The 23,051-nt window shown below is 42.4% G+C and overlaps 1 protein-coding gene across 8 annotated transcripts in view; it reads right to left on the bottom strand.

Annotated features, from left to right (window-relative positions):
* Nucleotides 1–5,918: 5,918 nt before the first annotated feature.
* Nucleotides 5,919–23,051, bottom strand: part of NFIA (nuclear factor I A) — a 417,920-nt gene continuing 400,787 nt past the window's right edge. For all 8 annotated transcript variants that reach the window (XM_067726354.1, XM_067726349.1, XM_067726352.1 and 5 more), the window contains one exon: nucleotides 5,919–13,264. In XM_067726354.1, coding sequence (XP_067582455.1) covers nucleotides 13,247–13,264 — 18 coding nt within the window. In that variant the 3' untranslated portion in view covers nucleotides 5,919–13,246. The remainder of the gene's footprint in view (nucleotides 13,265–23,051) is intronic.

Genomic DNA, 23,051 nt, shown 5'->3' with positions numbered 1-23,051 from the left:
ACGTGTTGCTGTTCTCACTATTGTTATGCTATTGCTGTTTATATCTTTTAGCCACTGTCTTGAACTCTTTCTCTTCCTTGAATTCCTTCATCGTGCATCTCCTCCCTGGGCTCCCTCTCTGTTCTCCCTCTCCCTTGGGCATACCTGACCCCACGTTACCTGGCACATGATGTCTCCCTGGTTCTTACAAGGCCAAGGTGCAATCATTTGGTTTGCATGTCTATTTCCTCTGCTAGACTCTGTGTTCCTCTGGGATGATCTCAGATACATGGCACAGGAGAGGAACTCAATAATGGTGGTCGAGTTTGTTTTGAATGACTTCGCACAATGAGATTTTTGTAGTTTTAGGAACCAGAGTGTGGCCCAGGCCAGTGTTCAGAATCCAGGACGGTAGAAGTGAAGGTAGCAGATAAGGTAGATGAAGCAATCTCAGGGCTCTAAGAATCCAGCTCCACTGCCCCATAGAGCCTGATTGGAAGCCCCTCCTCCCTGCCCTGGGACCGACTTCTATCCCAGGGGCATACATTCACAAGGGAAGAGGATGCCCACTGAACAGGGCGCTAAGAACAGAAAGAGCTTTATCTGAGTTTTCAACCAGAATTATTCATTTTGTTCTTAAGGTGGCAAGCTGGCTTTTTTTTCTTTCTTTCTTTCTTTTTTTGTCAGCAGTGGGTGGCAAAGGAGACAGAGTTCTTTGCCATTGAGGTGGACTCTCCTTTGCCTCCACTGTCCCTGTCAGAGAAAAAAACCAGTTAGGGATGCAGTTGGTGGCGAACAGTTCCTGGGGCACCTTTCACTTTGCCCCAGTTATTTTGGCCACAGCTTCCAGAGTCAAGGCACAAACACAAGGTGAGTTCCTTGATCCATCCCATAACAGCGTATGAGGCAGCCTTGGGATTGAATCCCATTGGGTCAACTTCCAAGGTCAAGAATAGGCTTCCAGTTTAGTGGTGGAACATGTTTATGCCACAGGGATGCAATCCACAAAATGGAGACTGTGAAAAACTCTTCAGGACAAATGGCCCAGTTTCTTCAGCGAATAATTGCAAGGAAAAGAAAAGAGAAGGGGACCCTTCCCTTTAAATATTTAAGATACATACAACCACTTAGTGTAGGGACTTTATTTGGATCCTTATTTGGACAAATTATTTAAAATATCATAAGACACTTGGGAGTATTTGAACACTGATTGGTTATTTGATATTAAGGAATTATTAATATTTTGAGATGTGATAATGGTATTGTGAATACATTTTACAGAAGTCTGTTTTTTTATAGAGGTGTATTCTGAAATATTTATGGATGAAATATATGATATATGAGATTTGCTTCAAAATAATCTGGGGGTGGTCAAGAAGTGGATGGAGTATAGAGGGCCTAGGAGTTAATTGTAAGAGATGAATAGCAGGTACACGGGAGTTCATTAATCAGTTCTATGTTGTACGTAATGGTATTCTTCCATAATAGAAATTTTTTTTTTTTTTTTTTTTTTTTTTTTTGCGGTACGCGGGCCTCTCACTGTTGTGGCCTCTCCCGTTGCGGAGCACAGGCTCCGGACGCGCAGGCTCAGCGGCCATGGCTCACGGGCCCAGCCGCTCCGCAGCATGTGGGATCTTCCTGGACCGGGGCACGAACCCGCGTCCCCTGCATCGGCAGGTGGACTCTCAACCACTGCGCCACCAGGGAAGCCCTTAGAAAAACTTTTAAATGTGATAGAAATAAATGTACTGTTTGCTTGTTTGCCAGGCTCCCTGAAATGAACTTGAAATTCAAACTGAATGTGGCAGATTGCAGCTCTATTTACAATAGCCAGGACATGGAATCAACCTAAATATCCAACAGCAGATGAATGGATAAAGAAGATGTGGCACATATATACAATGGAATATTACTCAGCCATAAAAAGGAATGAAATTGGGTCATTTGTAGAGATGTGGATGGACCTAGAGTCTGTCATACAGAGTGAAGTAAGCCAGAAAGAGAAAAACAAATATCGTATATTAATGCATATGTGTGGAATCAAGAAAAATGGTACAGATGAACCTATTTGCAGGGCAGGAATAGAGACACAGACGTAGAGAACAGACATGTGGACACAGAGTTAGGGGGAAGAGGAGGGTGGGATGAACTGGGAGATTAGGATGGACATATATACACTACCATGTGTAAAGTAGATAGCTAGTGGGAATATGCTATAAAGCACAGGAAGCTCAGCTCGGTGCTCTGTGACAACCTAGATGGGTGGGATGGCTGGGGGTGTGGCGGTGGGAGGGAGGTCCAAGAGGGAGGGGATATATGTATACACAGAGCTGATTCACTTCACTGTGCAGCAGAAACTAACACAACATTGTAAAGCAATGTCACCCCAATTTAAAAAAAAAAAAAAGAAAGTGAATATAGAATGGCCTTATATGTTTCAAAGATAAATGGAAACTTGTTCATTCCTCATAGGTCAAGGGAAGCACTATTTCTCTCCAGAAGCCAGTAAGACTGCTACACGTTAGCCATTTTTTAAAAACAAAGAACTAGAACTTGAAGGGTTAAAAAGATGCCTAGAACCACTTCTCCTGACCAACTCCCCTGCCTGATGAGAATGGATTTCCCTGGCCATTCACTGTTGAGGGAAACAGAAACCAGAGCCAGGTGGGCCTAGACTCTAGCTGGGTTCTATTCAATGTAGCCTAGTGCCTGATGCTTGGAACTGTGCTTCCCCACACCTTCTCATCCATAGTCATTGACCCATTTGGGCCTTTCTCTCCACTGAGACTCAGGGAGAGGTGTAGTCACTTGTTTAATATCATATGGCCCACAAATGATGAAAGTGGGACTCACACCAAAGTCCTCTAGTTTCAAGCCCAGGCTTCTAGACACTACACAATATTGCCCTCCCAGTGTCAGGGGTCCTCTCCTTAGGATGCACCAACTCCAGGCTGCAAATAATAATAGTTGTTATGTGGTTGGTACCGTACTGGGTGCTCTCATGCATTAATTCATTTAAGCCTCTTAAATGATCTCATAAGGTAGATACTATCCTTATGCCCATTTCACAGGCAGGAGAACGGAGGCCCCCAGTGTTGCAGAACTAATAAAATGAGAAACCGAGATTTAAACCCAAGTGTGTCTGTCCTCAAAGCTTCAACAATACTTTCTATGCTACTTCTTCCTACTTAGTGGAGGCAGGTGTTAGATGAAAGTTTTCTCAGAATTTTCAGCCAAATAGAGACCTGGAAATGACAAGGAAGAAGACTTATGCCATCAGTGTGCTGAAAGAATGCCTTAGCTCTACATTTTGCAATCACTTATTTTTTTAGTTACTGCATTCACATAGCATTTACAATGGGCCAGGCCACTGCTGGCCATTTTACAAATGTTAACTCATCAAATATTAACTCATCAAATACAGCAGCCTTTTGAGGTGGTCAGGTATTGTTGTTATTCTTCCCATCTTACCAATGGGGAAACTGAGGCACTCGCCAACACCACAGAGCTAACAAAATACAGAGCCAAGATTCAACCCTGGCAGTCTTACGCCTGACCCTGTATTTGATCTCTACATTGCCTTCACCCCAAACTCGGTACCTACAAACAATCTGTCCTAGAGTATGTCAGTGAGGGAGCAGTGTTAGTGACTTTAACTCCAAGTCTTAACTCCAGATAATAGAGACCAAAGTTCTGCTACTGGCCAGAGTAATAACCAAAAGGTAGTAACTGGTTCTGTCTAACTTGGACTCTAAGGTATGTATGGGAGAAATTGATCTATTCACCTGAGTCAGAAATATGTTTTGAGGACGGACTGTACCTTTTGGAAAGCTGCAATAATAAGAGAGAAAATATTAAATTTAATGGGATAAATCACGTATAGCACTTAGCACATAAAAGAGGTCAATACACAGTAGCTATTAACACCCTTATTAACCTCTCTGATCTGTTCACTTGTCTTCCACTCCATCACAGGAGCCACAGCCCAGGCGTCCTTTCTCTGGTTGCTGCAGTACGTTCTCGCTGGCCTTCTCCACTCAGCCCACTCCCCACACTGCACCCCCACCCCCACCCCAACTAATCGGCAGTGGTGTTCTCCAGCCTTCCCTGAGAATGGATTATCCTTCCTGGTCCTGCTGAACCACGTGACGTGCTCTGGCTGATGAAATGTGAGCGCAAGTGGTGTGTGTCAATTCCAGACGGAATTGTTAAAAGCCAGTGTGTGTCCTGCCATGCTCCTTCTCCCCCATGTGACATCCAGCAACGGTCCAGATGGTAGCTGCTTTTCACCTTGGGTCCTGGAATGAGGAGATTCTATACAGAAGTCCCAGCAACCCTTGTCAGACAAGCAAAATAAGATGTAAACTTTCATTGTTTGTTGTAAGCTGCTGCACTTTTGGACCTGTTTGTGTCACAGCATAGATCTAGCCTAATCTGACTGATACATGTTTTTGTGATGCTCTTAGAGGGTAGGACAAAGATCTCTAATATGCTGGCAAGGCCCTGCAATATTGTGACCTAAACATGAAGCTTAATCTTGTACCATACTTCCTCTCTTTTTCTCCTCTTCATCCAAACAGGCCTTCCTTCAACCCCCTCCTAGGGCTACTACGGGCTCATGCTGTTGCCACTGCCCAGAACATTCTCCCCGCTGCCCACCCCTTTGCTTGGTTAATTTCTGTCTTACCAGTCTCAATCGGCTTTCACAGCAATGTGTACGTATCCTTTAGAGCACTTAACACAACTACATGCTTACCTTTGCTGCTGTTTGTTTGAATAGTACTTGTTTTTCTCCTAGGCTGTACACCTCCTAAGAATAGTTGCCCAGTCTTTACTTACTTACTATCTCTAGCCCTTTGCATAGTCCCTGGTACATAACAGGTACTCAAAAAATATTTGTTGAATAAACAATTGAGTCAATATATTGTAGCGATTACAGGAGGGAAGTTGGAGCCAGACTTCTTGGATTCAGATCCTACCCTGCCATGTATTTGTTGAATGACTTTGGGTAAATCATCGAATCTCTCTCTGCCTCAATTTCTTCATCTGAAAAAGGCGGATTAGAAATAGTAGCGATCCCACAGCGTGCTTGGGAGGATTAAACGGATTAAGATATGTATTTATTTACTTGTCTTTGGTCTCCAAGCCCACCCTTCCGTATGCTGTTCTGTGGGGCTGGTAGTTTTCTCACGACATTTTCCAGACTCTTGCCAGATGGCTCCGGTTAGATCTAGCCAGTGAGAGACCCTGGCAGGAGTCTAGGACTAGGAAGGAAAGCAAGAAGGGACTTCCTTCTGGGTTCAGTTCCTTCCCACAATGTGACAGCTGCCAAGGACGGAGGCACGATCAGCCCCAGCTCCTTTCAATTCTCCCAGCACCAGTCAGGCTTTACTGCCTCAGAAGTGCTGATACCCTTGGCTGTGAACCCCTCGCCGGTCACCAGCTGCCCACGTCCTCTGAGAGGTCTGAGTACGAGCCATGTGGTGTCCCCGACCTTCATGGTAAAGATCCAAACATCATCTGTGGGAGGTCCCTCCTTGGAGCTCCTAGGTTCTAGTAACCCGACCTTTCACTTTTGTTTCCCTAACTTCAGGGGTGGTGGCTATACTTGTGTTGGAAAACCTATTAGACCCTTTTCCTGGTGCCTGCCTGGGGCCCTAACGGATGCAATATCTAAAGCACTTAGAACAGTATCAGACCCATAGTAAGCACTATGTGAGTGTGAAGTTTTGCATCTGCCTAAGTAGGTAAAAAAGCCAATATGGCCCATGAGAACCCTGTGAAGGGCACAAGGTGCCTGACATCCATCAAGGATAATGCAAACGCCATGGTGCAGAGAGACCGTCTGTCTTCCGTGGAAACTCCAATCCACATCCGTAACTGTCACTCAAACACCGCCACCCAGGTATGATTTAAAGCAAATGATGACACAGCTTCCATAGCATTAGCAATTTTTTATTTTCCTTTTTTGTTGCATAGGAAATGCAGTACTTGCTTCCAGTAATTGTATTGTAATGTGAGAAGGTGGTAGCACTAATGGTTGAATACAAGAGTTAAACTAATCCACACCAGCTCAAAAAACCTGTGGAGATTTAGTTGAATAAGAATGGACGCCCACAGTGATTCTCAACCAATTACAAATTTTCACAGAACACAGTCAAACTAAAAGGGTATCTATGAGAGTCAATACAAGTATACTAGAGGCACAGGGGGCCCGGCTCATAAAAAACAAATGTCAAGCCAACTTATTAACACGGGGGTGTTTAGTGTCACAACAGCTCTCTCATCACTGGAAGTGTTTAATCCCCTCCCCGCACAATTTGAAATGAAAAAAAAACCGAGGTATCTTGAGCAGACAGATTTCTAAGGGTGGTGGGAAAAGCCCCCGGTGAACTATGTTCCGGTCAAAGGTCAGGGCAGTAGGGGAGGGGGTCGTGTATTTGCCTTTGAAAGTCTTCCTTAAGGACCTCCTAGAATCTGCTAAAGCTCCAGCTCTGGGTCTAGCTAGTACCTCAGTGGTGATGCTACCAAATGCCTCTGCAGTGCAGAAAGGCAGTCGGAGACCAGGGAGAAAGGGCCGCTCTCTCAAGCCTCCATCCCAACGTAGCCAGTGGCCTTGTGGCCTTCGGTTGAGATGTTTGAAAAAAAAAGTGCTAAATTATAGACTATTACTAAAAAAAATTAAAAATTAAAAAAAATAAGAGTAACACAAATAGAATCAAAAAGGGAAGAAAGCTTGTGTTATTTTAAGAAGCTGAGCATAAAAACAGCAGGAAAACCAGCCCCATTCATTGGACACCATTTGTCCTTGAAACCACCGTGGAGAGACACAAGTTCACATCGCACACGCTGGGGAGTATTTTCCACCCTGAAGGTGCTCTGGTTGGATTAGAGGTGGCACTTCTACCACATATGCTTGTGGTCCAGACATACTTCGGAAATTGTGTTTTTTTAATTAAATAGAGTCAGGAGTCCACAAGTGGAAATTCATGATGCATGGCACACAGGCAAGGTCCTGACCCCCACATGCTGCTGCCTCCCCCGTTACCATGCTCAAGGGCAGGTGGTCCCCCTTATCTTTCTGAGCATTTCTGGTATCTGCTCCCCATTTCCCCGGCCGCCTAATTTGATTATGTAACCCTTTGGGGCATAAAAGGCAGATCAGTGCTGGCTTAGGAAAAAAAAAAAATGAGATGAAACATTTCATTTGGGAAGCAAGTCATTTCAAATTTAGACCGAAAAAAAAAAAACAGTTGTATTTTAAAAATCCCGTGTTAATAGCCAATTTCTTTTTCTTATGAATCGGGCCCAAAGTTTGTACAGAGTTTTATTTTTGAAGAAAATATTGCAACTGTGCATGAAACTAAATAGCCACGTGATCTCATAAAGATTTTTTTTCGTTTTTTTTTTTTTTTCTTTTAATATGAGGAAGTCTGGTGTGAAGACGGATCAAGCATGGGTACCTGGCTGAACACTGTCCATTAAGAAAACGTTTCAGGATCAGCAAAGCTTCAGTCGAGGGTGAAGGAAAATGTCCCTCATTTGGAAATGTCCTCGGTGTCTTCAGAGCAGAGTTCTTGAAATTCAAATGGTCGTTTTGAGACAAAAGTCTTGCCAGGGACTGATTTCTGAAATCAAACACCCATGCTTGTCCCCTAGGAAAAAGAAAACAAAAAACAAAAACGAAAACAAAAACACAAGTAATACTGAATTAAGTAAATGTATACCTCCAAAATACTGAAAACAGCCGAAACCAAGAAAAGACAGAATTTGCATTCTCAGTGAAATACCTTTAAACCTAGCTGACAAGAACCAAGTCAGAAAAAAAGACTAACATAATTTTGAGTAATATTCATACAGTTCACTAAGCATTATGGAATAGCATGCATTAATATTGTACGGTTATTTTACATCACCTATACCAGAAGGTCCTGACTGACAGACAGCGAAGGCTACCGGTGTAGAAAAATCTTACTTCAGAAGAGCAATATAATACAGATTTCACAGGCACTACATTTTAATATATCAGGTATTATGCTGGTTTTCTTATAATTCTTTCTGTCCTAAAGCTGGCATTATAACAATGACCAAAAAGGCAAGGATTGAAGTAAACGGAAAGTAGATACCAAAGTTGATATAGTTTTTCTTCAGATAGATTAGTGCATAGTTCTCATGCAGATAAACACTGCTATGCATTTACACTGTTGGAAAGCAGAGTGAATTGAGCCCAAGTTGTCACATTTGTGTAAATCATTTTGTCAGCCTGTAATAGCACCATGTAATGGATTTGCATTAAACATTAAATTGATTTCAGAATTGGTGACACAGTATTCACTACAGTTAAGTGCTATGGAATAGCTTCAATGTTACCTGCTATATATCAAAGCAATTTTCATCCCACTGCTTTTTTATTGGAAAAAATAAAAGGAAAACATACACGACACTAATTAGACGAATGCACAGCCTTGGACGTGGAGAAGGCAGAGCGGGTTTACTGTCAAACAGTAAATACATGCATTGACTTCAGGACGAGATTGGCCTTGGAAGCTGATTTGAATGAAAGCTGTGCTGGGGGGCAGTGCAGCTTTCTGAGACTGTCTTATGTCTTAGGACAGATCTCGGAGCGTGGGTGGTGAGGTGCCACTGAAGCTCTCCGTACATTACCATGCCAGTTGTGTTTTAAATTTGTTCTATGGAGGCCTGCTACCAGGAAAAAAAGAAAGAAAGAAAGAAAGAGAGAAAGAGAATGAGAGAGAGAGAGAGAGACCACCACCACTAGGGACAAACAGATATGATGCCAAGTACATTAAATGACATTCTTAGAAACTCCCTCCCCCCCAAAAAAACAATCACAAGGAAAAAATTTTTTTTCTTAATCCAGATTTCATAAATACTTTATGACACTGTAACTACAGAGTTCAAAGCCTATGAGGATAAGGGTTCGAAAAGTGAAAGACAAACTTTTTGAGATGGGTTTTGCATCTTCTGATGGGCTGCCTGAATACTGTGACTCTGGGAAGTCTGGGTTCCTTTACACTTCACCGGTCAGAGTATGAAGAATATAAGCTTTGGGAAGTGTGCCTTGGCTTGCCCGTAGCCCATGCCTGACTGTGGGGCAGGGAGGAGCTGTCATGCCAGGGTGTGAAGAAACAGAAAAGTTAGTTCAAACCTCAAAGGAAAGAAAACGACTGTGGGATGGATAGAGCGGCATTGGAAAGAGGTCCTCTGCCCATGAATAATCAGACAAGGAGCGTTTTAGTGGCAAGGGGACGGGCCAGAAAAAAAAAAAAGTATACAGAAAAATGATATGATTTAATGTTTGTGCCTCTGACTTCAGTTCCCAAAGAAGAAAATGGAGAGTTATTTGAGGGACTTATCTTTGCCAATATTGTTAATGCCATTTGACGGGAGAGAAAAAATTCAAATGGGTCTCAGAATCAAGGGCTGGGCCTCCAAACACGGATGGCCCTCAGTCTGTCAGTCTACACACCCCAGGTAGCAAAGTCTTCCTCAAAAATCTTCGCTTGACTTTGAGTCTAAAAAGGTTAAACACTCATATTGTTGGTGTTTCTTTTTTCCTGCTTGATCACAACTGAACTACAGTTTCCTGCTGCTTTCTGGACAATGAAACATGAACAAAAATATAACTTAGTGTGTTTAATACTTAACCCCTGTTCGTTATCACCCTAGACTGCCTCCCTAATGTTTTAAAGCCTTTAAAACATTTTTTTCCTGCAAATCTGTTCAGAGTTCCCTAATTTTAGCTTCATCAAACTTAATACAACAAAATACCTTCAAAAATACAGCATACCTGTAACGTCCATTTACAATGGTTTTTCAGTAGACCTATACTTCTCAAGCATAGGAATATGCTATACCATTGAGAGAGAGAAAAAATAACTGTATTTAAATACTTACAAAAAAAAAAAAAAAAGGAAACAGGAAAGTTTTAAACTTAAATCCAGTTCCCAAAGGGAGGGGGGGCAGGAAAGAAAGAAAAGCCATTCTATGAACGCTGCCTTTATAATGAACAATCAGAAATTTCACTAGGCTAATTTGACAGAAATTTTTCCTCATTTAAACAACATTACAAAAGTCCTGCATTATAAAATAGGGTAGAATAAATCAGTGTAATCAATAAAACTATACAACAATACAAATTACATATCTTCTGAGTGGGCAGTTAATCTCTCTCTTTGCAGTCATGACTACAACATGCTCACTAAAAACAACTAAAACTGCCCAAACTATTGCTTAGTTTGTTTTGTTTTAAAAAAAGGGTGCAATTTTATTGTATATACAACCAATTTACTGGTAATACCTTGGCTTATCGCAAGGTTCTGACAAAATGTTTGTCTAGGCTTTTTTCCCTTCACTGTGAAGCACTGAAAGCTGCTATTTTTTTTCTTTTTTTTTTTCTTTTTTCTTTTTTTAGTGCACATATGTCATAATAAAGTAATGCCCAGCTAAGTGCTATAGGGGAAGGCAAAGTATGCTGGCTGGCTAGAGGAAGTGACACCATATACTGACAATCACACCATACAACAGCGCCAAACGACTATTCAACCACTTATCAGACACATATGAAAATCCAAAATGTTTTATTTTATTTTTTTTTCCTTAAATAGAGATAACCAGTAAACAATTTTCAGAACTTGGAAGTTTAAAAACGTGCATATAAAAATGGGCATTATATACTTTGTATTGAATGTGGATTGACTGCAGTCTGCTAAGAAAAATGGGGTGTGGGAGCTGAAGAAAAGGGAAGTTGTCTTTTTTTTTTTTTAAGGCTTGCTTGTGAAAGGAACAGTTGTAAAAACAAAATTGCTTGAAGCAGGGTCAGCTTAGTGCTTCACAGTTTGACTGCTTCTCTAAGAGGAGCCCTTCCTGCGCACGTGCATTCAAAAATCACAAATAAAGTACAAAGACAGACACCTAAAACACACTGCGTCAAGTGCAGCACCGACTTTGGTCAAATAAAAAAAATAAAAGAAAAATTAATCATAGCTAAGCTTTTCTACACGATATAAGCAGGTATTGCATATTTTCATATATCTGGGGGTGGGGAGGGGAATAAAGGAAGACTCCAAATAAATTGTAAAATGCAGCAACATCCAAAATACTGATATTCTAAGCATCTACAGATCTCAGAATAGCACTGCCACTGACCACAGAGGACAATAAAGACTACTCCTATCTGCGGAACAACTAACTCTCTATTTAGTTCTAGATGTTGAAACTGACAATGGCTGACATAAAAGTCACATTTACAAAAAGTGTCTCCAAATGCTTGACTAGGGAAAAACCCCTTTCAATAGAGGAGCATGTGCAACAATTCCACAAATAATCGCTATCCAGGGCAAGGCACATTGATATGGAATTTTTGTTTTCGTGCAAATTAAGGAAAAAAAACAAAACAAAACAACATCGTTTCGGGGGGGAAAGATGAGGAGCAAAGTGTCTTCCCAAGAATTTCAGTTACTTGATTGTATAGGACAGTAGTAGAACCCTTCTGAAGGGCTGAAAAACATAGTTTAAAGGCAAGTGCCTAGAGTAGGGATTACAATATTGTGTCTTAATGCACTCTACTTTATCCTACATTAGCTATATAAAAATTAGTTACTAACACTAGAACATGCAGAGACTTTCTCTGATCAGCAGGGCTTGCCAACCAGAACGTATATATATGTATAGTATAGGAAACCTTCTTGAAGTTGCATGGGAAGCAAAGGGGTGCTTCGCTGTCTGGTAGAAAAATCACTTGCACTTTTTTTTGTTCTTTTTTTGTTTGTTTTTTGTGGTTTTTTTTTTTTTACATAAGATACAGGACATTTGGGGGTGCAAACTTTTTTTTTTCCCTAACAAGTACCCTTGATCTGAATGGGCACCAGCATTTGTGTCAGTATTGGTTTCATTATTATTATTAATATTATTTTCCCATAGCCCAGTTCAGGGGCGCAAAGGTCTTTAAAATTTCTGGACAATCTCTGGAACAATGAAGTGTCTGATAACTGATAAATCCTATGTTGCCTGATACATGTAAAAATTTTCAGAATTGGCATAATCCATTATAGTGACTTCTAGCTTATAAAATTAACAGATACCATGATTTCATTTTAGTTATGTGCTTTGATAACAGAAAATAATTAATTAGCATTTAATGTAGTTAACATATTGTGGTAAAAGCACCATTAGATTTGTTTTTTTGTTTTTTTTTTTAAATTTTCCTTCAGTTTTTAAAGGGATACAAGTTTAACAATAAAAAACATAAAAAGCAAAAATAGCTCCCCTTTTTCTTGCAAGGCTGTTTTTTACCCCAATAATTTAGAGTCCTGGGGTGGAAGGACTTGAAAAACAAAAATAGAATTTTCAACAATCTCTATCTTACAAAGATATTTAGCTATCCAATGAAATTGCACTTTACTCAATTCAAAATTCGATTGTTTTGATTGATTCCTGTCAGTTTCTGTCAAAACAGACCATCTTCCCCATTTCCATGTGAATTTGTGTGTCATTGTTGAAATTGTTGAAAAAATGTTTTTTTTTTTTTTAAATGTAAGTGCAGCATTTCAAAACTTTTAAAAAACTGAATAGTAGTAGTAGTAGTTTGCCATTTTCGGAATTATTCTGCAACGTGAGTGGATTCACTGTCCTTCCGGGCCATGTTATCTAGTTTACTGCTGACTGCTGAACCAAACCAAACTAAAAGAAAAAATAAAAAAGGAACATAACTGCATTTTCTTTTTCCAATATGTTACAGAAAAACATTGCCCTTTGACTGTCCCGTAAGTTAGATATTGCAGATCTCAGCTACTACAAAAGACTTAGTTCTCCATGTGTCTCCTGACTGCTCAAGGAGGCTCACACCTGTGTGGGTAAATTCATGAAATACTGTGAAACAGCCGGGCTCCGTAAAGAAAGTGTGTCACAACGGGAAGTCAGTGAGCAAGGGTAGACCTTCTCCAGCCACACTGCCTAATGCTCACGCTACCACGGAAAACACTTCAAATGTTACAAAGCCCAACCATTTCCAGCACCATATGAGAAAATTACAACAGTCCCTAAAGTATTAAAAAAAAAAATCCCAAAAGGTTATGGCCTTTGCTGTTGGACCATAATGCTCGCTGTTTCCATGTACAAGTTGATTTGATTCTCCCCTTCCAGTGACAGTGAAGTTGTAACTGCGCTGGGTTGAGGATGCGTCCATGTTACAGAGTTGAGAAGGGGTCAGGTGGTCTGTCTGGTGGATGGTGGGACGCTGTGACTTTTATCCCAGGTACCAGGACTGGAAGACAAAAGGAAAAGTGCAATTAGAGGCACAATTTGGAAAATAACACATTTTAAAAGTTGCCCTTCCAACGGTGAAATCAAGATCTACGTTAGGGACGAAGAGGGGATTCACTGGGAAAAGTAAAGGAATGACAAACAGTAAATCTTGAGACACTGAAAGTGATCTCACTCTTCTGAAACTGAAATTCAATGCCTTTGTTGGGGTTTGCCAATGTTTTGAGTGTATCTTACAAAATAAAGTATTTATGTCCACTTGAAATACATATATGGGTTTTGCAGTCTGGAGAGGGCAGCTATAGGATGGCAGGAAGCTTCATCATCTGGTTTTTGATTGAACCCTCAGCACCTAGCACAGTGTCTGGAATAGAAGGTTCTCAACAAAGAAAAGTTGAATGAGTGGAGAATGGGCGAGGGGAGAGGTTCTGCGTCATGATGAGTGTCTTCTCTGATGAATTTCACAACGTCTCCTTTTCAATGAGATGTTATTGCCACATTCTTGTAACAGGCACAGATGATCAGCAGTGATATAAGAGTAAATGGAGCTATAGTAGAAAAAGTGCTGTACCAAGAATCCTGGGTGATTTAGGACAAGTCACAGCATCTCTCTTCTACTCAATTTCCTTAGATGTACATGAGGTAGATTTTATGATGTAAAATGCTCCTCTCAAGCTCAATCTTTCTAAGATAATGTTTTCAAAAATGACATAAAATAATCATGTGGTATCAAGATCTCATCCTATTAGCTACTGTGATGTCCAAAGGAAAAAAAATGAGGTCACCTGCATAGCCCTCGTTCACGCTTCCGTTCATGCGACATTTATTTAGACCCTTCCATATACCTGCTGGGCCCAGTTACCTTTTCCCTTCATAAATCCTTAGGTGATTAGCTTTGGGCAATAGTCTGATGATACGTCATTCTATATGCTGGTACTTCTTCTATGTTAGCTAAACAAAGTGACCAATTATGGTCTAATATCAGAGTCAGTTTCACAAGTGAAATAAAGTATATGGCTTTTGACAACTTTTCTCCAGAAATACCCTACCAAATTCACCACATTTATCATTATTCACAGAAAAATCATCAACCTCTAGCAAAAGTGAATGCTTCCGAAATCTCTGAGTTGACAGCATCAGAAAGGGTTCCATTTGGGTTGATTCAGTCAGATGAAGGCTCATCCGTGTCCAAGAGATTCAATTAGGTAAAGCAGGGACTCATTTGATCCCAGGATAAATGGCGAAGTGATAGCTACGTGGAGGTTGGGATAAGATTTCCTGGTCACACAAGCTACCTTTGATCTCCAGAGGACTTGAAAAAAACCTAAGCCTAAACCGAAAAACTACTCATCCTGTATACTTTTAGATGTTATTCTTTGACCACATGCTTTGAGGAACACAATAAAGCCTCTTGTGTACTGAAAGGAAATCATCCTGGCAAATACACACGGCCTAAATCGAACTGGACAAAAGAAAGAAGGGGGAAGAGAGGCGCGGGGAGGGCAGACTCCAAACTGTTATTTCTAGTGGGCCTCCCGGTGAGCTGACGTGGATCCTAGTTAGAGCCGAGTCCCCCTCTAACAAAAGTCTCAAACTTTGGGTGCGGCGAATAATGCTTACAATTTCTGTTCTCACACTTTCTAAGTCAGTTGTGAAATTCCAGACTTCTTAAATCTGACACTGTGTCGTAGTTCTCGAAGCAAGCACCTGGGACCCAGTGAGTCAGCAGAGGGAGCAGTTTTCCATACACAGTTTCTGGACACAACCTTGGTGCACTACAAAAATCTGCAGTGCCTCTACGCTTCTCTAAAAAAGCAAAGCAAAGGAAAAAAAAAGTTTCTTCACACATCTTACTATTCAGTGTGTGCCTTGCCGACAAGGTTACCCCAGAGCAGCTCTGTAATCCTTCACTGAAATAGGCTTTATTGATTGCTCTGGTCTATTGTTCTCTTTTCAAGTCCCCCAAGTTCAAGTTCATCCTGGTGTTACATCATGTCTGGTTGCTACGAGCAACCAGACAGACCCAGACGTGACTATCATTAGCAAGAAACCCTCCGTTCTCCTCCCACCAACCTTCCAGTGGCTCTGACGTAGCAGGCTCACTGCAAACACATTGAAGTATTTATTCTGCCTAATTTATGACCTACACAGCAAGCAAGACCCCCACTCCAAAAACCAACACTGTTGTATATTTAATTAATCTGTCTTTCTCTGGCACTTGGGAAAGTTAGACAAAGGACTAATTATTGTGTTTCACTCTCCACACTTTTCTTTTGGGGGGTGAATATTTGCATGGGAAAGAAAACTACAGGCCCAGCCTTGGCCACCACCCCCCCGCCCCTTTTTCTTTTTGCCCTATTGACATTTCATGAAATACTTTAGCTGCTTAAGGGAATTATAAAAAAAATGCGATGTGAATGTTACTCCTTCTGAGTTGGTATTCAGTAACACAAATCAACTCATGACATGTTTAAATTTAAATGCTAACCACACACTCTCAGAGTTACTTTAAAGGTTAGTTTTTAATCAATAGAAGTTGCTGACTCCTAGTTTTGGAGCCGCGCACTGCAGCTCTTGGGCTTTTGTCTAACGTTAAAGCTTTCAAACTTTTTTTTTTCCTTGGGATGATTTTAGCAATGATTTGCAGACACAGAAGGCTATTGTGCTCTGACCAGCAACATGTCACCAGAGGAGCGAGTTGCCCTGGGGTGGGGTGTCAATATGGCTCCTGAAGGCCTGGGTTAGGGGTCTTTAAGAACCCGTGAAAAAAACTTAATTAACCCTTTCAGGCCCAAACCAAAACCTATTCTCAAACTTTTTCACTCCTATAATTTGACCATTAGTCCTTATTTCCACATTACACTAATCTTCATGACAATTAACCCGGCTACTTGACCAAAGCTTTCCAGAATGGGAAGTCAGCCGGTTAGGGGAACCACACAGGGATTTTTTTTTTTTTTTTTTGAATGAGGGCTCTTTGATTAAATAATTTATTTGTAGAGATGGCAGATAAACCATTATAATGCTAAAAAAAAAATCCATCCATTTCAACGAATGTTCTCATGATCAGTTTGTGGCTGAAGACCCTCCTAAGTCCGTTACGGACGAGCGTGATCGTCGCACGTGTGTAAGCCACTCGACTTCTAAAAACTTCCATGAACTACGAATGACGTCCAGTGAACAAGATAATGTTTGGAAAAGCCCATTTTTCTCTTGTGATGTTTTATTATAAAATCTATTATTCAAGCAGAGTGCAAGTTTCAAAACATTACTTGACGAATAATTCTGGGCATTTTCTTCTTGGAACGTACAAGAAAAATATTAAAGAAATCTGAGATTGTTAAATTGGTGGGGTTGAGGAGAAAATCACTGGGAAAGTGTTGCCACATTAAACAAAATTCATTTATGGAGAGTCAAAAAATTGTCTTCAGATATTTACTGACATAAGCTTAGGTTTCTTATGGTTTCTGCCTTCATATTTTATAGCCCTTCAATCTAACCTCCTGTATCCAGATGGACTACAAAGGAATCTCTGTCCCTTATCTGCAGTGAGTTCCAATATTACAATACAATATCAGACGATGTTATCTTGATACATTTACATTAAGGAAGTAAACACAGAGCTTTGATCTGTTTTTTTTTTCCTTGCGGACTCTCAGCTATAGTAGTTTTGGAGGTCCATAAATCCACACTCCCACGGGGGCTCGAGTTAAGTAAAATTACTCTGTTACATTCACAATTTCTACAGTTTGGGATGTGCTAAAGGAGGAGGGGAGGGGGCTGGAAGGGGGGGGGGTAATTGTCCTCTCTCAGTGTTCAAGGTGAAACATCAAAAGAAATCTGCAGTCCAGGACCAGAGCTCAGCTTTCCTCTTCTCCAGTCAAATGAAGAAGTAATCTCATCAGGTTGGAAAGTGCTGACTAAGGATTTAATAAAGTGCCTGCAGATGTGGCGTCTCTAAGGTATTCAACTCATGTAATGCAAAACAGCTCCACACTGAATGTGCTTATAAAATTTCATTTAACCATTGCAGCGTGACTTTTTTTTTTTTCCACCTTTCTCTAAGGAGTTTTATCACACTTCCCGCCCCTTAATTTACAGCTCCATGAAAGTTCGAATCCCATTCTGCCAGGATTCTGGAATACTCACAGTAGTCAGGTTTTATGAACCATAAACAACATCTATCCGGCTGCATCGTAAGCAGGAAGCCTGAAATGGCTCTTGGTAGCTTTGAAAGCAGTCTCTTTCCTTTCCTATGTTGTAGGGAGAGCAATTAGGAAACTGAGGTTACTTTCCAAAATTTGGTCAGGAAGGTGCCTAAGACATGGTTGACGAAGACTCAACTTCTTAGTTAACACCAAACATGCTAATGCAAATAACGACTTTTAAAAAGGCTTTTAATTACACTTTTCACTAAGAGGGCAGGATGTATATTTTAGAAACAAAAGGAAACGCAGGTCTGTTTGAGATAGCTATATTTCACTTTAACCAAAAAAAGGGAGAGGGTGCTAGGGGTGGGGGTGGGGAGGGCGGAACAGACTGTGACGCAGCAGAATCTGTTTTTCAAATTAAAAAGTTAAACAAAAGGCCTCAAGGGCAAAGTTGAACACTGCGGAAGGAGGTTGTTAATGTGGAATCCAGAACTGGGTGTGACACTTTGCTTTCTTCTCCAGGCAAGGTGGGTTATTTCAGGACATTCACACACAGAAAACAGAAACACACAAATACAGGGAGGGAGGCCTCGGGCCCCAGTCCCCACTCCTTCCTACTCCATCAGCCCCCGAAGAGGATGCTGCCAACCAGTACTGCATGAGTTGCAGTCAACGTTTTGACTTCTCTCTTGAGAAGATGCTACCTCTACTGGGTCACACTAATCCAGTTAGTCATTTTTGGCTTCCTGCTCTTGTTCGATGAGCTCAAGCCCACCGTTTAGCCCAAATGAGTTGTCCTTGGCAAATCAGCCAGAGGTCTGGTAGACTCCCCTGCCCGCTTCTAATCCAATGGAAATGGACAGGGCCTCGGAGTGCACTCCTGGTTTCTCACGTTAGTATACATCATTTGGGAGTACTTCATCACTTACATAACAAGTACTAGCATCTACTGTGTGCTTTGTATGCTAGGCTCTGGGGATATAATGAATACAACAAATACGGTACCTGCTCTTAAGGAGTTGCCCTGCAGAAAGAAAGCGCTGGATTTTAGACTTCTATATCCTTCAAGAGACCAGCTACCCTGATCTTCTCACAGCTGGATCTTTAAAAACTTTTGTCAGCTGATAAGGCTGAGTATCCAATGTCCGAGGGACCCGGGACCTAGTCCCACTTTTTCCACTGACTAGTTGTGTGACTTGAAGTAAGCAGGCCTCTGTCCTCTGGCCCCCAGAGGACTACTGTAGGGCCATTCTGCATTCCATGAGGGGAAAGCAGTTTCTAACACTGGCTCCTTCTGACAAAGGTGACATGCTGTACCCAGGTGTCAGTTATCGGTCTTGCCAGCCACAGGCTTTGATCTCTGTAGCCATTTTTCTTGTGTGATTTTGTTAATTAAAGAAAGCCTGTTTTCAATAACACTAAACCAAGACTTGTTTATTGTACAGGAAACTACTAAAATGTTAACGGGCAGCGACTGGCCCTGCTTACCTTTGCGGCCTTATCTTTTCACTGCTGGTACTCAACACTCGTGCGGTGTTAACCTTCTTCCAGATCCCCCAAAGCCAAATACTTTCTCTCTGCTGGGCCTTGACGAAGGGGTCCCCCTCTCCTTGGCTTTGCTAATGCTGGCTAGTCTTTGCTGTCTCAGATTATCAGTCCCTTCTTCCAAGGGGTCTTTCTCCAGGCCTTTAGTCCCGGGGTATTCCCTCTGTCCCAGTCACTGAACTGTCATGACCTATTTTTTTCCCTCAAGAAAACGAACTGTCTTCTTGCATGTGGCATCTCCAGAGGCTTAATAAATACTGTTGAATAAAGGAAGAATGGAAGAAATGAGGTATCTCGAAGGCTCGCAAAGCCTGGTGCCGGTTACTCCAACAAGGCATTTAGATGGGTGACTTCTAGTACAGCCGTGCCACATCCATGCTCATGCCTCATGTCCACATCTCCCCAGGTGAAGGTGCTCTCCCCAGAGAGACACAGGTCTCCACAAGCCGCCCCAGGCAGTTCTGATGGAAAAGCTCTTGTGACGGGGCCAACTGCAGCCAACTGCGGCCGTAGCATGTGCAATAGTTTTGTAACATGGACCACGGCCTATTTACTACGAGCGCAGAGGAGTTGTCCAAACCACCACTCCCTGGAGAGTGACCGTGCTGCTCCCGGCCAAGACCTCCGTTTGGTTCAAACCTCAAGACGGGAAAACACTAATCTTTTTACCCAATAAGCCATCCAGCACCTCCAAACCTTGAGAGTACATACACAATCCAATTATTCCAACGGTCGTTCCAAAGTCTGACTCTTTCACCGTATTCCAACTTGCCCTAGTGTCTGCCTCACCATCAAGTAAAGTTCTTTTTTTCTGCTTTCCCTTTACATTTTTATCAAGTAATCTTTTACCTTGTGAAACCAAAGACTTCCGAATTAAAAACTGCACTCTGGCTCACTCAGATTTGCTCTGCCGACTTATTGGAGGGCTGAGTGCACAGTGGTGAGAGGTGGGACGCTGGAGTCAGAGTTAACAGAATCCCATCATTTAACTAGTACACCATTACATGCTAGTTAAGTGATCTTAGGTAAGTTAGTCAGCACCCCTGCGTCTCAGCTTTAGACTCCGGGAAATGGAGATAACAACTTTATCAGTTTTTGTGGGGACCGAATGAGCTAATGCCTGGAAAGAGACAAGTACCGAAAAGCCGAAAGCCAGGGTAGATGGGTTCTCTAACTATAAAGTGTGTACAGGCCTTAAGGTCCACAGGAGACCTACGGGGGACCAGTTCCCTTGGAAAGGCATTGATCAACAAGGCGGCTTTCTCTCATTTAATGATATAATTTCTTAGTTAAAGGTAGCAGTTGCGTCAGTTCCATTTCCCCAGTTGCAGAAGAAAGTTCTTGAGAAAATAAAAATCTGTCTTTAATTGCGGTATTAAAATCAGAGCAGCGAAACCAACTGCACAAAAGGAATTGGCTCAAGTTTATGAAAGGCATTTGGGCCCTTGCCTTGCAAGGCTGAACTGCATGCCTTGGAAGTTGGGGATGAGGGGGAGAGGGGATCCGGGGTCGGGTGGGGGGGAGGGAAGGGGGGAAGGGGGGGGAGGGTGTGGAGGGAGGGAGTAGTCAGGCAACCAAGTGGGACAGAAACAATCCTATTTTGGTTTTTGTTAGCGAATGGCATACTACATAGATCAGAGACTTCTTATAAAATACAAACCCCCAGTGTACACAAAGCACAGGAAAATGTGAGGAAAAAAGGGAAAAACGAAAAGCAGCTTAGGGTGTGTTAACGCTGCTATTCTGTCAGCTTAAAGAGTATTTTATGCTTGATCAACAGCTCTTTTTTATTGTGCTTTTCTTTCATTCATTCAAGACATCAAAGCCAGGCACCACCAGTGTACCTGCCCTTCTGGAGCCGCTTGAGAGGGGGTCCTAATGAAGCACGACTCTGGGAGCGGAGACCCCCGTGGACACGGCAGTTCAAAGGGAATATTTCAACAATGATTACATTTTGTAAATCTTTTTATGAAAGAGACAGCTTATTTCCTGCTTTTTCATGAAAAATAGATTATCCATTAAAGTGAGCCCACGCCACGGAAGCTGCTTGAGATCTGAGGTGCAGCGTGGAGATTAGGGGAACAAGGACCCGATGAAATCGTCCAGAGTTCCTATCTATTTGCCTACGATGGCACGGCGTCTGCTCTGGGAGGAGCCCGGACGGTGCGCTGGACGGCTCTGCTGCGGAAAAGGCGGTGACCGGGGTGTTCTGAGGTGGATTTTTCAGCTTGGGCCTTGTGTCTTATTATTTGTGCTTTAAGATGTTTTTTGATTCCACAAAGTCCAGCCAAATATCAGAAGGCATCAGGCAACCCCTTTTATTGCACAAAAGTAAGATGAAAGATTTTAGTTACAGATTCATTAAATGCTGTATTTTAATGCTCTGAAAAGGGACGACCCCTTTTCCGTATGGGAAGTTAGCCATAAAAAAAAAAAAGCTGGCTCTGGGCTGAAGATACAATACAGGCTTTATTATTGGCTAATGTCAGCCCCAAAGGCAAAAATAAAGAAGGCAGCCTGGCCCTTTGTAATTTCTGATTTTCAACATTAAATAATCTTTCCCCTAGTCTTTCTTTCTTTTTTTCTTTTTTGGCGGCAGGGAGAGTTGAGGGGAACAGGGCAGGAAGAGAGTATGATTTCCTGGGGAGCTATGAAATGAAAAAAATGTATGTTTTCTACACATCAGATTCCAATTTTAATTAAATGCCTGCTGTCTAACAAGTGCAGACGGTCACACTTGGGGCTGGCCCAATGGTGGCCCAGGGAGGTAACCTTTCTGGTTTAAAAAGAGAGGCGTGGGAGTGGAGGTCGGCGCGCAGCCGAGCGTGGCCACATTACAATAATCACGCCACCGAGTGCTTCCCCACTCCTGCTCTTCCCCCAGAGCCGAAAAGCTCTTCCCAAACATGACTCAGGTTCACAGTAAATCTATCATGTAGATTTACTGTTCCGATTGTGCAGGTAGATAAAATCTGGTAAGGAAGAAAATAACATTGAAGTGAAAAGTTCAGTAATTTCAAAAATTCTCCCGGAGACCTCCTGCAAGAGAACGACGGAAGACCTGCTACTTTGCCAGAAACGAATTCCCCAACGAACCTTTCCAGTCAAGGAGCCCTTTAGGCACTGGATGGTACTTGCCCCCTGGACCCATTCCCACCCCCGCGGGTAACCTCTTTGCCAGGCCCCGAGCACAGGTCTTTGCTTCGGACCTTCTCTGTTCCCTGTCCAGGGTCCTTCCTTCTGTCCTTTCCAGTCCCAGTTTCCTGCCTCCCTCCACCCACCCCTCCAGCCAGTCTCTCTCTCTCTCTCTCTCTCTCCCTCTCCACCTGTGTTCGATCCCCCACAAGAATGACGGCAGACCCCCACTCTCTCAAAGGCTATGCAAAGCAGCAGCCCTCCCCACTCCATTCACTGGATTAAGAGGAAGGAAGAGGGCACACTCAACTGCAACCGCAACTACCCGCCTGGCAGCCGGGACGGAAGCTTGTGTATTGAGCCAAACAAGTGAGGCGCAGAGGCGGGATCAGGACAGAGCGCAGAGCAGGTTGTAGCATCTCGGTTCTCAGATTCTTGAGAGGAGAGAGCGAGAGTACAGTAAGATACAACTCAGCACCGGACGCTGAGGCAGGGGCCTGGGTTCAAGTCTCGGCTCCGTCACTGGCTGCCCTGCGATTTTGGCTGCTCTGATTACACTACGAGGATCCCGTTCCTACACTTTTACCTTCTGGGAACACCTGCTCTTCAATTGTATGGGTCCAGGAGTCATCTTTTCCTTGTTCACTGTGTAGATGTGATACTGGCAGGGATAAAACTGTTCATATCCCTCACTGAGGTTAGAAGGAGCTTGACCATGCAAAAAGTCAGAGACCCAAATTCTAGTCTGTGTGACATCAGGGGTCACAACTTTACGTATCTGCAGAACAGGCCTCAGTATACCAGTTGTTATAACATTATTATATTATTGGGGGGAGGAAATAACAAACATAGAGACAGAGCTTTGAAATACTGGCCTAAAATGTAAGCAGCATCATTAAGGGAGGCATTGGTGTGATCTAGATGTCACCCGACGGGGTTAGGGTTTCATCGGAGCCA

The sequence above is a fragment of the Pseudorca crassidens genome, chromosome 2 (assembly GCF_039906515.1).
Source record: "Pseudorca crassidens isolate mPseCra1 chromosome 2, mPseCra1.hap1, whole genome shotgun sequence".
NCBI lineage: Eukaryota > Metazoa > Chordata > Mammalia > Artiodactyla > Delphinidae > Pseudorca > Pseudorca crassidens.
This window is presented reverse-complemented; position numbering and strand designations above follow the sequence as displayed.